General features: G+C 38.7%; 1 protein-coding gene across 1 annotated transcript in view; it reads right to left on the bottom strand.

Annotated features, from left to right (window-relative positions):
• rc3h2 (ring finger and CCCH-type domains 2) overlaps window positions 1-14,787 on the bottom strand; it is a 66,937-nt gene that overhangs the window by 18,844 nt on the left and 33,306 nt on the right. The window contains exons 14-15 of the mRNA XM_048613367.1: window positions 2,663-2,867; window positions 1,364-1,460 (exon numbers count right to left, since the gene is read on the bottom strand). Coding sequence (XP_048469324.1) covers window positions 1,364-1,460; window positions 2,663-2,867 — 302 coding nt within the window. The remainder of the gene's footprint in view (window positions 1-1,363; window positions 1,461-2,662; window positions 2,868-14,787) is intronic.

The following is a 14,787-nucleotide window of genomic DNA, read 5'->3' as shown; positions in this document are numbered from 1 at the left end:
AATTGATAATTAGAATGACTGATAACACTAGATGGCTGCTTAATGTTCCATAGAGTGGGAGATAATGGGCTCATGAGCATAACACATCAAGCACAACATTCTGGGGAAAATGAATAAAAACAAAGTGATTTTCCATGTAGAGAATCACTGCAGGGCTCTTGCAATCCTTGCTAACTAAAGTGTAGTAGAGGTCTGGCAATGGGTATCTTGCGCAGCTTCAAGGTAAGATTGGACAGCTCCAGAGAAACTGTGAAAAACCATAAACTTAAAAAAATCTTTAAGATACATCTTTGACGTTTTGAATATTAGCCTTCAGTTTTGACTTGAATAGCTATTGCAATGTCAAGTCCTGCAACACAGCATGTCAAATGAACCTTTCCAAATAAATTGTGTAGAATCTGTGCAACACAACCTTGAGAATGTTATGTACCTAGAAAAAGTCTCTTGATTCTTCAACTTTTTTTTTCATAGTGATACAGTACTGAGGTGGGTACACCCACACATTATATACACATTTATCCATTACTCAGCATGCCCATTTTGAAAGAAAACAACATTGCAGAAGGATCAACATGCTTAATTAACTTTAGTTCTTTCAAAAATAATGTAGTGTGATTAAGCCCAGATGAAAGTTTTTTTTTCACATAAGGAAATCCTGTGCATGAGGTTAAAAGTAAAGAAGGAAACCTGAATTGCTGATACATCCTAATGCAAAGGATAGGAACCACTACGTTGGTGAGAAACTGTGGCAAAATTTTATACAAATTTATATTCAGTGTGTTCCTCATAACTGTAAAAGTCATTTAAATTTATGTGGGCACAGAAGAGAAAAGAAAACAAAATCTGATTACAGCTTTCCATTCTGAAATCACTATTTCAGTGTTTCTAAACAAAGACACTCACCATTATTTATTCATACATTCAGATGAAAAACTGATAATGCTAATAGTTGTCCATTATAGATCCAAAGTGGGAGTAAAAACAAAAGGACCTACAGCGTGTTATGGTGGGGAGGGGGGGAATAGTTAAATGGAACAAATAGGAATTTGTGACTTATTCTGAAGTCAAAGTTTTCTACAGTACAACAGTTTTGAAACGAGACAGAGTTCATAAAGATCTCATCACATCTTTTTAAAAGAAAGAAAATCCAACTTTAAAATAAATAGCTACTGAATATTTTGTTCAGTTCTACAGAAAGGCTTACAAAAATGATTCCACCTCAACATATTTTTCCATTGAAGTAATTACATCTAAAATTTTTCAATTAATTGATGGGTTTAATAAAGACAGAGATTAAGATATTGTACAAGAAAATGCACAAAATTACTAGAGACTTTTAATACCAATAGTATTTTATCATTACCTGTTTAAGTATTGGCCAGTAGTAGAATTCGATCCATATGAAAGGACATGGGAATTCCAATTACTAGAATCTGCATGGCTGACATGTGGACTATAGTCTGTGGAAGACGTTTTAAATTTCACTAATTTGAGCTTGGATTTAAAAAGTCATGATTAGAAATTTATACTTCATCTGTTACACATTACTTCATCAGAAACAATGCTCAAGAGAAAGAAATTGAAGAGCAAAGTAGTACATTGTGACAAAGTTCCATGCATTCATTTCAAATGCCTAATTTCCAAAATTGCGCTCTTCTCTTGTAACCTCCCTCATCTTGAAAAGAATTTTTCAGAAAAGGTATAATATGATATATGAATACACAAGTACTTTGCATTTAAATATTACATTACATGGTTCGGCATCCAAGAACACCACAATCATGAGAGATAGAATGAGTAGCTGATCGGTTAAATTGTTTTTTTTAATGCAAATGACTACGGCCTTTAAAACAAGAACTTTTCAACTTTAAAAAATGTTTTTTATAAAACTCAGAAGGGATCACAGGAAAATATAAATTAAAATTTCTAGTAATTATTTGTGTTGTGTGAGGTTAATATTCTACAATCAAACATATAGTCACAATATTATTCCTTTAATCCAGCATATTTTTTAAACATTTAAGAAATCAGCCAACCCAGAACAACAGGAGTCCCTGGATCTATCTGAAGTCTGAATTCAAGTTATGCTTATAAAAATGTAGAGATTTGCACAACCGCTTACAGACATTAATGAGCGATACAAGGAAAGTTGCCATTTTCATTTTAGATGTCACACTTCATTTTCCTTTACCACTATGCCACCATTTCCCAAGGGGCTGGACGTGGGACAAGGGAATGGACTTGGGACAAAGCAGCTGGTGGAATTTAAATTTAATTAATAAAGCTAGTCTCAATAATGGTGACGATGACTATTACTAAATCGATTGTTGTGAAAGCATATCTGGTTCACTAATGTTTTTTAGGAGAAAGGGATCAGGCATCCTTATCTGGTCTTGCCTTCAGGTGACTCCAGATTTCAGCAATACGATTGAGTTTTAACAACGTTCTGTAATGGCGAAACAATCCATTCCATTCAATAGCAATTAGAGCTGCATGAGAAATGCTGGCCTTGCCAGCGACACCCACATTTTTTAAAAGAATAAAAGAACCCCCAAGTTGAAGGAGGTTTTAATTATCTTTACATTTTAAAAACTTATAAATACACTTAATTGTATGAAAACATGATTTCCCTATTATTAGGGGACAGAGAGATTGGACAAACCTGTTATACTAATTGGCTTTGTAGCACTTCCTTGGGAAGCTGTAGCCTGGACTGGGTCTGTATTATGATAACCTGTGCGGGCAGACCTGGAAATTGCACCCCACTTAGAGATGATCGGTCCGTCACCAAATGGAATTATGGGATCTTCGTCCTTTGCCCTTCTCTGAGAATCAAACAGATTTAGCTGTCGTTTCACATTAAGGTCCTGAAAAGATAAAGAACATTGTGAAAAGTTAAACATCTGAAAACAGCCAACCTATAGGTTTTCAAAAAGATATATTATTCAAAAACTTTGACATCAGATGTACAGTCAATATTTTAAATTATTACATTGTTGATAAAATTTCAGTGCTAGGGGATGAGGCATCTCGATTTCTATTTTACTTCTTCACCATTATTACTTCAAAGATTCCCATGTAGGTAATTAAATGCTATAAATTATTGGCGCTTTGATTGAACACCTGGTTTATTTAGCTTCCCATCCTCTCAGCTTAAGTTCAAGATACAAAGAATTAGAAAGCAGTATATCTATATGAATGTCAACTGTGACAGTGGGTAGGTAGCACTGTCACCTTAGTCAGAAGTTGTAAGTTAAAGTCTCACTCCAGAGACTTGAGTAAATGAATCTTGACTGACACTCCAGTCCAGTACTGAGAAAGCCGTACAATGTTAGTTGGGGCTATCTTTCAAATGAGACTGGTGAGGTTGTTGACTTGCTCACCGAGCTGGCTTGTTTTTCGTTCAGACGTTTCGTCACCATGCTAGGTAACATCATCAGTGAGGCCTCCGACAAAGCGACGTTGTTCTACTCCGCTTGGAATTTATACTGCTCGGGCCGCTATGGTGAGTAGCGTATAGTAGTGTATATGGGGTCCAATTCTATATGTTTCTTGATTGCATTATGGCTTCAGAACCATGCCTTTAAGAATTCCTGTGCGTGTCTACGTTTGCCTTGGGCTACTATAGTCACGTTGTCCCAGTTAAAACTCGGTTAACAGTTAAACAGTTTAACTGGGACAACATAATGTAACCATAGTAGCCCAAGCCAAACAGACATGCATGGGAATTCCTACAGGCATGGTTCTCAACCCATAATGTAATCAACATACATATAAAATTGGACCCCACATACAAACCCATACAGAACAAGACCAGAAATGACACTACTCACCATAATGGACTGGACAGTATAAATTCCAAGTAGAACAACATCACTTCATCGGAGGCCTCATTGATGATGTTACCCAGCATGGTGACGAAACATCTGAACGAGAGCAAGCCAGCTCAGTGAGCAAGTCAACGACCTCACCCACAATACGAGCTACAAATCTTTCCTAAAATCTTTCAAATCAGACATTTAAGCAATGGGTACGTCTGCTCTCTCAGGTGAATGTAAACAATCCCATAGCAGGCGCTTCAAGCCTGCTCCACCATTCAATGTGATTATGGCCGATCATCGGGCTCCCTACCCCGTTTTCACTTTTGTCCCAAACCCTGGAATCCCTTCAGCTCAAGAACTATATCTATGTCCTTCTCTAAAACATTTTAGATCAACCACTGGATGATCAGCCATGATCACATTGAATAGTGGAGCTTGTTTTTATTTAAGTATCAAGAAGTCACTATCATTTGCTGTTAGGCATAAATTGATTGTGTACTTCTAAATTACAACAATAGTTTCACTTGAAGTACTTCGTGGCGTCCTGAGATTCTGATAGGCACCACAGAAGTTCAAGTCTCTACTGTATTTTAAGACTGTATAATACAGTAGGTAAAGGCATATTTTGATGGGATACTGCAAAATTCATTACTTGATGCTGCAGTTACTTGGTTTCAGTCAGTGCGGTATCATAGAAAACACATTTTGTCTTAAATGCTCCTTCACTGGTCACTTAAAATTCATTGCAACGCCCTGCAAAGGTGGCAAGCAACCTTCTTGGGGTCACCAGACCTGAAACTTTGATTTTCTACTTCACATATGCTGCCAGACCTGCTGAGCTTTTCCAGCAACTTCTGTTTTGGTTGTTAAAATGAAGTCCATCTCTATCCCAACTGCGCTGTTTGGAAGGCATTTCTAGGTTTTTGACCCAGCAACAGTCAACAAACAGCAATATTGTTCAAATCAGAATGATGATTCTTTGCATCTGCTGTCTTTGTCCTTTTAATTATTACAGATTTAGAAGATGCTGTTGAAGGATTCTTAATGAGTTGCTTCAGCGCATCCTGCAGATTGTCCAACATTAGTATCATTGTCTGTTATTTGTGAAAGAAATAAAAAAACGTTTAAAATGGTGCATGGGGTGCTAATCACACCAACTTGTCTGTCCTGAGTGACACTGAGATCATAAGTATAGCTGGGACTGTACTATTCCAGGCAAGTGGGGATTATTCCATCACATCCCTAACTAGTGTCATGTAGATGATGGACAGACATTAGAGAGTCAAGAAGGGAGTTATTCACTATGCAATTCCCAGCTTCTGATTTGCTCTTGTAGTCAGCGTTTATACAGCTGTTCCAGTTAAATTTTCTGAACAAAAACATAACTCTCAAAGTTTTAATCATGGAGGACTTAGTGATTATAATACTGTTGAATGCTATGGGGAAACAGTTAATTCTTTATTGTTGTACATGCTTTGCTTGACATTTTTGTTACACAAACTTACGTGACATTTCTGAGCCCACGTCTTAGCCTGTGCAGCTTTTGGTGTATGCAGGCATAGACTGCTCTAGCATCTGAGTCGCATAAAGATACTGAACTTTATACAGTGAGCATTCAACTACTGACCTTAAATTGGAGGGAATGTCACTGATGAAGCAGCTGAAAACGGTTAGACCTATGGCATTAGTCTGAAGAACTTCTGCATCAGTGTCCTGGGGTTATAATGATTGACCTCCGATGGTCTTAAGTAACTTCTTTTCTCCCAGCTACGCCTCCAACCCCTGGAGAGAATTCCCCACCCCTTCACTAAAACTCCTTGATGTCATACTAATAAAAAACCTACAAATAATATTTGTCATGGTGCTAATCAACTCACTGATTGGATTATTCAAGCTCTAGAGGCACTTTGTCCCAAATTTTCCTTAAATATAAATCTTGTGGACATTTTGGGAAGGAACTGTAACCAGTTCTAGGATGGAGAGATAAATGAAATCAACAATTCCTAATTACAAATTGTCATTTGGCTGAACAGAACTTGAGCATTGCTGAAAATAAGAGCCAGTCTACCTCTCATAACCCATAAGGGTAAGGTACCTCAGAAGTTTTAGCAACAGGTGAAGCTCAACACTGCACTGTGCAGTATCCATAGGACTGATTCAAAGAATTACATTAACAACTACTTTACAATTGAGAGTTTGGACCACAAGGTAGCACACTGGATGGGTACTTGTTACATATTAAAAACATACAAATTAGATTAGGAGGAGAAGTAGGCCATTCAGCTCAAGTCTGCTCCACTATTCAATAAGATCATGACTGATCTGATTGCAATCTCAAATCCATATACCTACATACCCACGATAACCTTTCATCTACCCACTTAACAGGAATCTACCACTGCCATAAAAATATTTAAGGACACTGCTTAAACCATCTTTTCAGGAGAAGTCCCAAAGACTCATGAACCTCAGAGAAAGAATTTCACTTCACTGGTTTTTAAATGGGCATGCCCTGATTTTTGAACAGTAACCCCAGTTCTATCTTGTCCCATAAAAGGAAATGCCCTCTCCATATCAATCCGGCAAAAAACCCTCAGGATGTTACACATTTCAATCACATCATCTCTCACTCTTCTAAACTCCAGTTGATATAAGCCTAGACTGTCCCATCCTCCATCATAAGACAACTAGTCTGGTAAATCTTCTTTGAATTACCTCCAACAAATTTCCAGCCTTAAACAAAGTCACCAATACCTCACAGAACACCAGATGTGAGCTCTCCGGTGCTCTGTACAACTGACGCATAACCTCCTTACTTTTATATTCAAAGCCACTTGTGATAACTTATAATATTCTATTGGCTTTCCTAAGTTCTTGCTGTACTTGCACACTAGCCTTTTGCGATTCATGCACAAGGGCACCAGATTCTTCTGCATCTTAGAACTCAAATCTCTCACCATTTAAATAAGCTTTAAAAAAAAAAATCTTCCTGCCAAAACAGACAATTTCACATTTTCCCACATTACACTCCATTTGCCACATCTTTGGCCACTCACTTAACCTATCTACATCTTTTTGTAGCCTCCATATGATCTCTCTACAACTTACTTTCCTTCCTATCTTTATGTCATCAGCAAAATTAGTAATTATACCTTCTTTCCCTTCATTTAAATTATTTCCATAAATTGTAAAGTTGATGTCTCAGCACTGATCACTGCAGTACACCACTTGCTAACAGTTTGCCAACCTGATAAAGACCTATTTACATATACTCATTCTTGTGACATAGCCAATCACTAATCCATGTCATTATGCAATCCCCTGTCCAGGAGTTTTCACTTTCTGCAATAATCTATGATAAGCCACCTTCTCAAATGCCTTCTAGAAATCCAAGTGTTATACATCCACCAGTTCCCCTTTATCTACAGAACATACTACCTCCAATAGATTAACTAACCATGATTTTGCTTTCACAATATCATGTTGACTCTAACCAATTACCTTGAACTTATCTAAGTGCCCTGCTATAACTTCTTTAATAATAGAATATTTCCCCTGTGACAGATGTTAAAACTAACCAACCTATAGTTTCCTGCTTTGTGTCTCCCTCCCTTTTTGAGCATAAGGAGTTACAGTTGCGACCTTCCAATCTAACAGGACCATGCTGGAATTGAAAGGGTTTTTAGAAAATTAAAACCGATGCATCAACTATCTCAGTAGCCATTTTTTGTTTAAAACCCTAGGATTTTCTGGAGATCCTCCCTTATTTCTATTTCCTGATTTATTGCCATTTCTGGGATGTTACTTGTATAGCGAATGCTAATGCAAAACACCTGTTCAATTCATCTGCTACTTTTTTTCTCTTATTAATTCTCCAGGCTCCTTTTCTATAGAACTAACACTCACTTTGTTACTTACTTTATTCTTTAATTACTTATAGCAATTCTTCCTATTGTGTTGTAAGGTTTAATGTTTTTGAGAAGATTTGTAGCTCGGGTTGTGGACGAGGTTGCAAACTTGCTTACCGAGCTGATGTGTTTAATTGCAGACGTTTCATCACCCTGCTAGGTAACATAATCAGTATGCCTCCGATGAAGCGTTGGTGTTCTGTCCCTCTTGTTATTTATATGCCTCGGTTTGCTGGGTGGTTGGTATTACTTATGGTTCTGTTTCTCAGTGGTTTGTACACTGGGTCTAATTCAATGCGTTTGTTGATGGAATTCAGGTTGGAATGCCAGGAATTCCCTGGCATGTCTGTTTGGCTTGTGATATTGTGGATATGTTGTGCCAGTCAAATGTGTCCTTCTTCGTCTGTGTGTATTGAGAGCAGTGAGAACTGGTCGTGTCTCTTGGTGGCTAGTTGGTGTTAGTGTATCCTTATTACCGGTTTCCTTCCAGTGCATTGTAAGGTAAACACATCATTTTTATAAACATTTTTAACATTATTTATCTTTAAGTTTGATGTTTGAATTAGTGACGTATGTTATCTTGTGTTTGAAGGGTTCAATGATTATCTTGTAAATTGCTGCAGACATGGTGATTTCTTTAAAAACAACTTGAGAGAAAAATAGCTTTCAGAACTGAAAGGGTTTTTATATATATTAGGACAGTTTTACCAAGAAGCAAGGTAAACATCTGTACATCAGGGATTCTGTTAGAAATTTCTGAACTTTGTTTTTAAACTTAGGGGAAACACCAACAGCTTGAAAATATATATTTTTTTCAGTTTAGGGTAGTCCTGTAGCGATCGTTTGGAGGATGACAGGGCGTATAAAATCAGTGCTGAGAAATGAATACACTACCTTGAGTAAAGAATTTACAGCTTAAGTGTTTGAATAAAACTCTGATAAAGTATACGAAGCAGAGAGTGCTTAAAGTCAGCTGTATGAAAGCTCCAGGAAAAGGCTCTCAGATTTTCTAGACTGCGTTTTGAAGTTACAGTTAAATTAATTCTTTTGAGGTGTTAAAAGAAAGTGATTCTTTGGTATGAGTACTTTCAAGGGGATGCTTTGGGATTAATGGGATTGATTGTGTTTTTCAAAATCTCCAAAACTTATGTTGTGAGGGGATAGTTTAGGTTTCTGCTATTTTACCTTCATTTCTTTTGCAGATTAAACCTGTTCCATAGTCAAAACCAAATCTGTAACATTGCCTGCTTGTTTCAGCGAGTGACCACTTCGCTAAAATTAAAACAAAAATAAATGATCTGTTAAGCCAGATTTCAGTCTAATATCTGACTTGCCCAGTGATAAGTTTAACTAGGGTCATACCATTATTTGTTTGTATTTCTGGCAAGCTTTCTCCCTTCTAATTATTAATTATTAATCCCTTGTTAATTATTTTTTGGTCATTTAAAAAAAGTCTATTCTGCTGCCATGTCACTTGTAAAATCGTGCTTTTTCTTTTTGTTGAATACTGTCTTTAACATTTCTACTTAGCACTTTTAATATTGGGTTTGTCCTTTGGAACCATTATTTCTCATTGAAATGTATTTGCTCTGTGCTTTCTGAAACATTCCTACAAAATGTGTGATACTACATCTCTACTGTCCTTTTCTTTATCTTAAATTTGCTAATTTGCCTCTGCTTTTCTGCCCCTCCAAGAGTTGGAATCTGATGGAACTTTGGTTGGCAACAAGAATCATAGAATGATAAAATCATAGAATGCCCAGTATGGAAAGAGGCCATTTGGTCCATCAGGTCCACACCAACGCTCTGAAGAGCATCCCACCTCGACTCAGCCCCCTACTCTATACCTGTACCCATGCCCCTATCATGGCTAATCTAACTAGCTTAGACACCCCTGGGCAATACAGGCAATTAGGCATGGGCAATCTACCTAACCTGAAACCCACACAGACATAGAAACAACAGTCACTCGAGCTGGGATCAAACCCAGGTCCTTGGCGCTGTGAAGCAGCAGTGTTAACCACTGAGCCATTGTGCCTTGAGGACAGTACTCACACCAAAGAATTCCTTATCTCATTCAGCTGTGACTTCAACATTCAGTTGAGACAGTTTTAGAGACTTTTCCTGGAGCTTTCATATTATATGACTTTAAGTAATCTCCGCTTTACATAACTTCATCAGAATTTTATCCAAACACTTCTGCTCTCGGACTAGTCCCAAACTCCTTACTCGAGGTAAAGAAGTTGATTGAAACTGGTCACTAGCTCATAGACGAACAAAGGCCTTTTGCCAGCTAACAACCACATGATTGGTTCCGGGTAAGTGAATATTTTGGGATTTGGAACAAGATATTTGAATTGATTTATTGTTGTTACATGTGCCTAAGTACAGTGAAAAGTTTTGTTTTGCAATCAGTACAGGCAGATCGTAGCAAACAAAAACACACAGACCACAGGGTGCTTAGACAGAGCTAGGCATACATGTCATACAAGGTTACGGCTGCACAGGAGGTGCCCAAACCAAGATCAATGTTAGATTGAAATTAGAGAGGTTCATACAGCAGTCTAATAACAGCAGGGAGAAGCTGTTCTGGAACCTGTTAGAGCGTGTGTTCAAGCTTCTGTAGGAAGGGATGTTGGCAGCCTTTCCGCTGCAACAAGAAGTGTAAATGCAGTCCATGGATGGGAGGTTGGCCTCTGCGATGGTCTGCGCTACGCACACAACTTTCCGTAGTTTCTTATGGTCCTGGGCAGAGCAGTTGCTGTACCAAGCCACTATGCACCTGGATAGAATACTTTATACTACATCTGTAAAAGATGGTCGTTATGACATGCCGAATTTCCTAAGCTGTCTGGGGAAGAAGAGGTGCTGTAATGACCATCACATCTACGCGAGAGGTCCAGGACAGATGTTTGGTTATTGTCACTCCAAGGAACTTGATACTCTCAACCTCTCCACGTCAGCTCCGCAGATGTAGATGGGGGCGTGCCCCCCTCCTTTCTTCCCGAAGTCAATGATCAGTTCTTTTGTTTTGTTGACATTGAGAGATTGTTACCATTGCACCACAACACCAAGCCCTCTATCTCCTTCATGTTATCTGACCCATCATTGTTTGATATCCAGCCGACAACGGTGGTGTCGTTGGCAAACTTGTAGATGGTGTTTGTACAGAATTTGGCTACATAGTTGTGGGTGTACAGGAAGCATAGTAGGTGGCTGAGTATGCATCCTTGCAGGGTGCCAGTGCTGAAGATCATCATAGAAGAGGTGCCATTGTCTATCTTCACTAATTGTGGTTTGTGGTTCAGGAAACTGAGGATTCAGTTGCAGAGGGCGGAACTGAGTCTAGGTCTCAGAGTTTTGGTAGGAATTATGGTATTGAAGGCAGAGTTGGAGTCGATGTCGATGAGTATGAGCCTGACGTAGGTGTCTTTGTTATCCAGATGTTCCAGGGATGAGTCTAAGGCTACAGAAATAGCATCCGCTGTGGCCCTGTTTCACCAGTAGGCAAATTGCAGGGAATTGGAGCAGGCTGGGAGGCTGGAGTTGACGTGGGCCATGACTAGCCTCTCAAAGCACTTCAAGATTATGGAGATCAGAGTCACTGGGCGGTAGTCATTTAGGCACATTGTATGTGTTTTCTTTGATACTGGGATGATGATGGTCTTCTTGAAGCAGGTGGGGACTTCAGATTGTAGCAAGGAGAGGTTAAAGATGTCAATGAATACTTCCGCCAGCTGGTCTACACAGGATCTGAGTGCCCAGTTGGGGACTCCGTCTGGGCCACTTTCCTTGGGTTTATTCTCAAGAAAACCAATCTGATGTCTACAATGGTAAGAGAAGGAACAGGTGCGTCTGGGGCTGTCAGGGCAGGTGACACTGTGCCATTGGCATTCTGTTTGAACCAAGCATAGAAAGCATTGAGCGCATCAGGGAGGGATGTGTTTGTGATCTGCTATTTTGTTCTGCTTCATTCTGTATCCCGTTATGTTGCATAGGCCTTGCCACACGTGATGGATGTCCATGTGCTTATTTTGGGCCTCTAACTTGGTCAAGTACTGCCTCTTGGCATCTATAATGACTTTGCGGGGGTCATGTCTGGGCTGACCGACTTGAATGTCGCATGCCTGGACTTCAGCAGGCAGTGGATTTCCCAGTTGGGGAACACACAGATTGACGTCTTTGGCAGGCAGTCCTCTAAGCACTTGCTAATGAAGTCTGGTGACGGTGGTGACGTACTCGTCTAGGTTCTCTGCTGAATTCTTGAATATGGTCAAGTTCACCAATTCCAAGCAGTCCCCAAGAAGCTCTTCCACTGCCTCAAACCTGCATTGTACTACTTTCTGTGAAGGATCCTCTCATTTCAACTTCTGCTCGAAATTGGGAGGAGGAATAAAGCATGTAATCTGATTTTCCAAAGCGAGGACGGAGTATGGAGCGGTAGGCATACCTGATGGTTGTGTAGCAATGGTCAAGGATATTTGGTCCTTGGGTGGGGTCGGAGACGTATTGGTGGTATTTTGGTAGTACCCTCGAGGTTGGCCTGGTTAAAGCCACTGGCCATGATGAATAGGGCCTCAGGGAATTTCATCTCCAAAGCATTTGTAGCAGTATCGTCAAAACCCACTTTAAATTAGAAGGAAAACAGTTTATCTTTCCTTCTGCAGTTGTCATGACATTTTTAATTGATAACCTTTTATAAGTGAACCAGCCACCCAGTACCTAAACCCATGGATGCATTTAGAAAAGGAAGGCCGAGAATAAACCTGATCAGAAAGAACTAGATGAACAGAACTTGTGAACAAACACTACTGAACTGCTTTCTCAGTTTTCCCTCTGTCCATGTTTTTGTTTCCTATCTTTGTTAATCTGTGCGTGTATAAAGGGAAGTTTAAGGGGATTAGAGTTTTAATTTTTAGTGTTATGCGCTGACAGTTTATAACTGCTTACCTTAGTTACAGTCTAATTACTCATAACAGACAGTAATTTTTGTTAAGTACAGAAACCTGATCCATGCTTTCTATCAATATGGGACTGAAAATCAGGTTGATTGGGGAATTTTGTGTACTCCTTGTAAAGTCTTCAATCCATGCGATGACTCTGGAAATAATGGAGTTTGATTTGCAGCATACTGTCCACGTGAGTCATGACATGGTACGCGTTAGCAGATGGTCTTGCAGAGATTTTTGAATGAAAAACAAGGTGATTGAGGAGTGAGCATCTCATCTAGCATTGTCTAGGTTATTTCTTAGGACAATGTCTTGACCACAGACAATTTTCTTGGTTTTAATTTGTAGTTAATTATCAGCCATCATTAACAGCAACACCTCTACTAATCAGAGGCCATTTACCAACCAATTAGCACTCTCACAGTAAAAATGCTGTTTCCCCTTTTCTGTATGTCCAAATTGTCCTAATGAGTGCAAGACAAAAAAGCCATGACAAAATGTGTATTTTCTTTTCCAGCAAAATTGCGATTACTTTGGGTTGAAATTTTCTGCATGCTGAAAATTCTTTACATTTCCTTAAATTCTTTTTAAAAAAGCAGAATGTTCACACTTTACTTTTTGTAAGCGTTGGATTAACCCACCAACTATAGTCTCAAAGAAGTGTGACTACAAATTTTATATTAATTCTGTCCTTCAGGGAGAGATTGTAAGGGAAAAAGAAAATGGTAGCGATTGATAAGTATTTAGATGTATAAATGGATGTGCTTTAGGAATTGAGGGAAAATAGGGAGGCCATTTTGAGTGAAAGATAAATCCTCAAGGAAAGTAACAATTGAAGAGCTCCCAGCCAGCTTGCCTATTCTCTCAGCTGTAGATTGGTAGTCTTATACTGAATGAAAACACGTCAATTGCCTGGGTACCAATAATAAATCGGCCAGCGTTCAGATTTTCTTTTCTACGATGACTGATCAAATAAAAAAAAACAAATTTAGCTGCCAAATGCATCATAAGCTATTTTTGGGATCTGGCATAATGCAAATTTTAAGTCTAATCATCTGCTCCAATAGAAGATGCTGAAGTCTGTACAAAACGTTGGCATTGTATTCTCTTGTATTAAAATAAAATAAGATCTAGTCCCAGAGATTTAAATATTTTCAACATGAAACAGAGCACCCTAATTGTTCTTTAGCAGAAAATGAGGAACCTTTTCCAGATCTCTCCATTAAAGAACAACGTAAATGCCAGATGCTAGATGAGATGCTTATCCCACTCCTCTATCGTCTTGTTTTTCATACAAAATTCTCTGTAAACCCCACAGCTAATGTGTACCATGTCATGATTCACGTGGACTGTACAATGCAAATCAAATCCCATTATTTCCAGAGTTATCATATAGGTTGAAAATTTTAAAAGGAGTACACAAACTTCCCCAATTTCTGTACTTATAAACAAACAGTCAGCACATAACACTAAAAATTAAAACTCTAATCCCCTTATACAAACTTCTTGGTGTGTATATAGACACACACACACACAGATTAACATAGACAGGAAACAAAACATGGACAGAGGAAAAACTGAGAAAGCAGTTCAGTAGTCTTTGTTCACAAGATCTGTTCATCTGGTTCTTTTTGATCAGGTTTATGCTCAGCCTTCTTTTTCTGAATGCTTCCACTACTTTGCAATAGGCAAAGAGTGCCTGGTTCACTTCTAAAAAGGTCATTGACTTATCAATTAAAAGTTTCGCAACAACTGCAGAAAGAAATATAAACTGGTTTTCTTCTGGTTACAAGTGGGTTTTGACTGCAGAGAACAAAAAAAGAGATCCTGCGATTGTGGAGATCTGATCACCATTCTGTATCTTGTTCTCAAGCGCAAGCTGTTCAGTTACCTGGAACCAAGCACATGGCTGTTGGCAGGCTGAAGTTCTTTGTCATTAAAACTGGTAATTTGTCCATAGACCAACCAATTTCTTGTTGTCAACCAAAGCACCATCATAATACAGAACTCTGTCACCAGTTCAGCTGCAGCCCAGTCTTCAATTATTGCTTATTCAAGCAGCAGTTTAAACAATGCTTGCCAGCAGCATCCGGTTACCTTCTCAGAATA

This window comes from Rhincodon typus, chromosome 28, assembly GCF_021869965.1.
Source record: "Rhincodon typus isolate 14 chromosome 28, sRhiTyp1.1, whole genome shotgun sequence".
Taxonomy (NCBI): domain Eukaryota; kingdom Metazoa; phylum Chordata; class Chondrichthyes; order Orectolobiformes; family Rhincodontidae; genus Rhincodon; species Rhincodon typus.
Note: the sequence above shows the minus strand (reverse complement) of the source record. Positions and strands in the feature narration are given on the sequence as shown.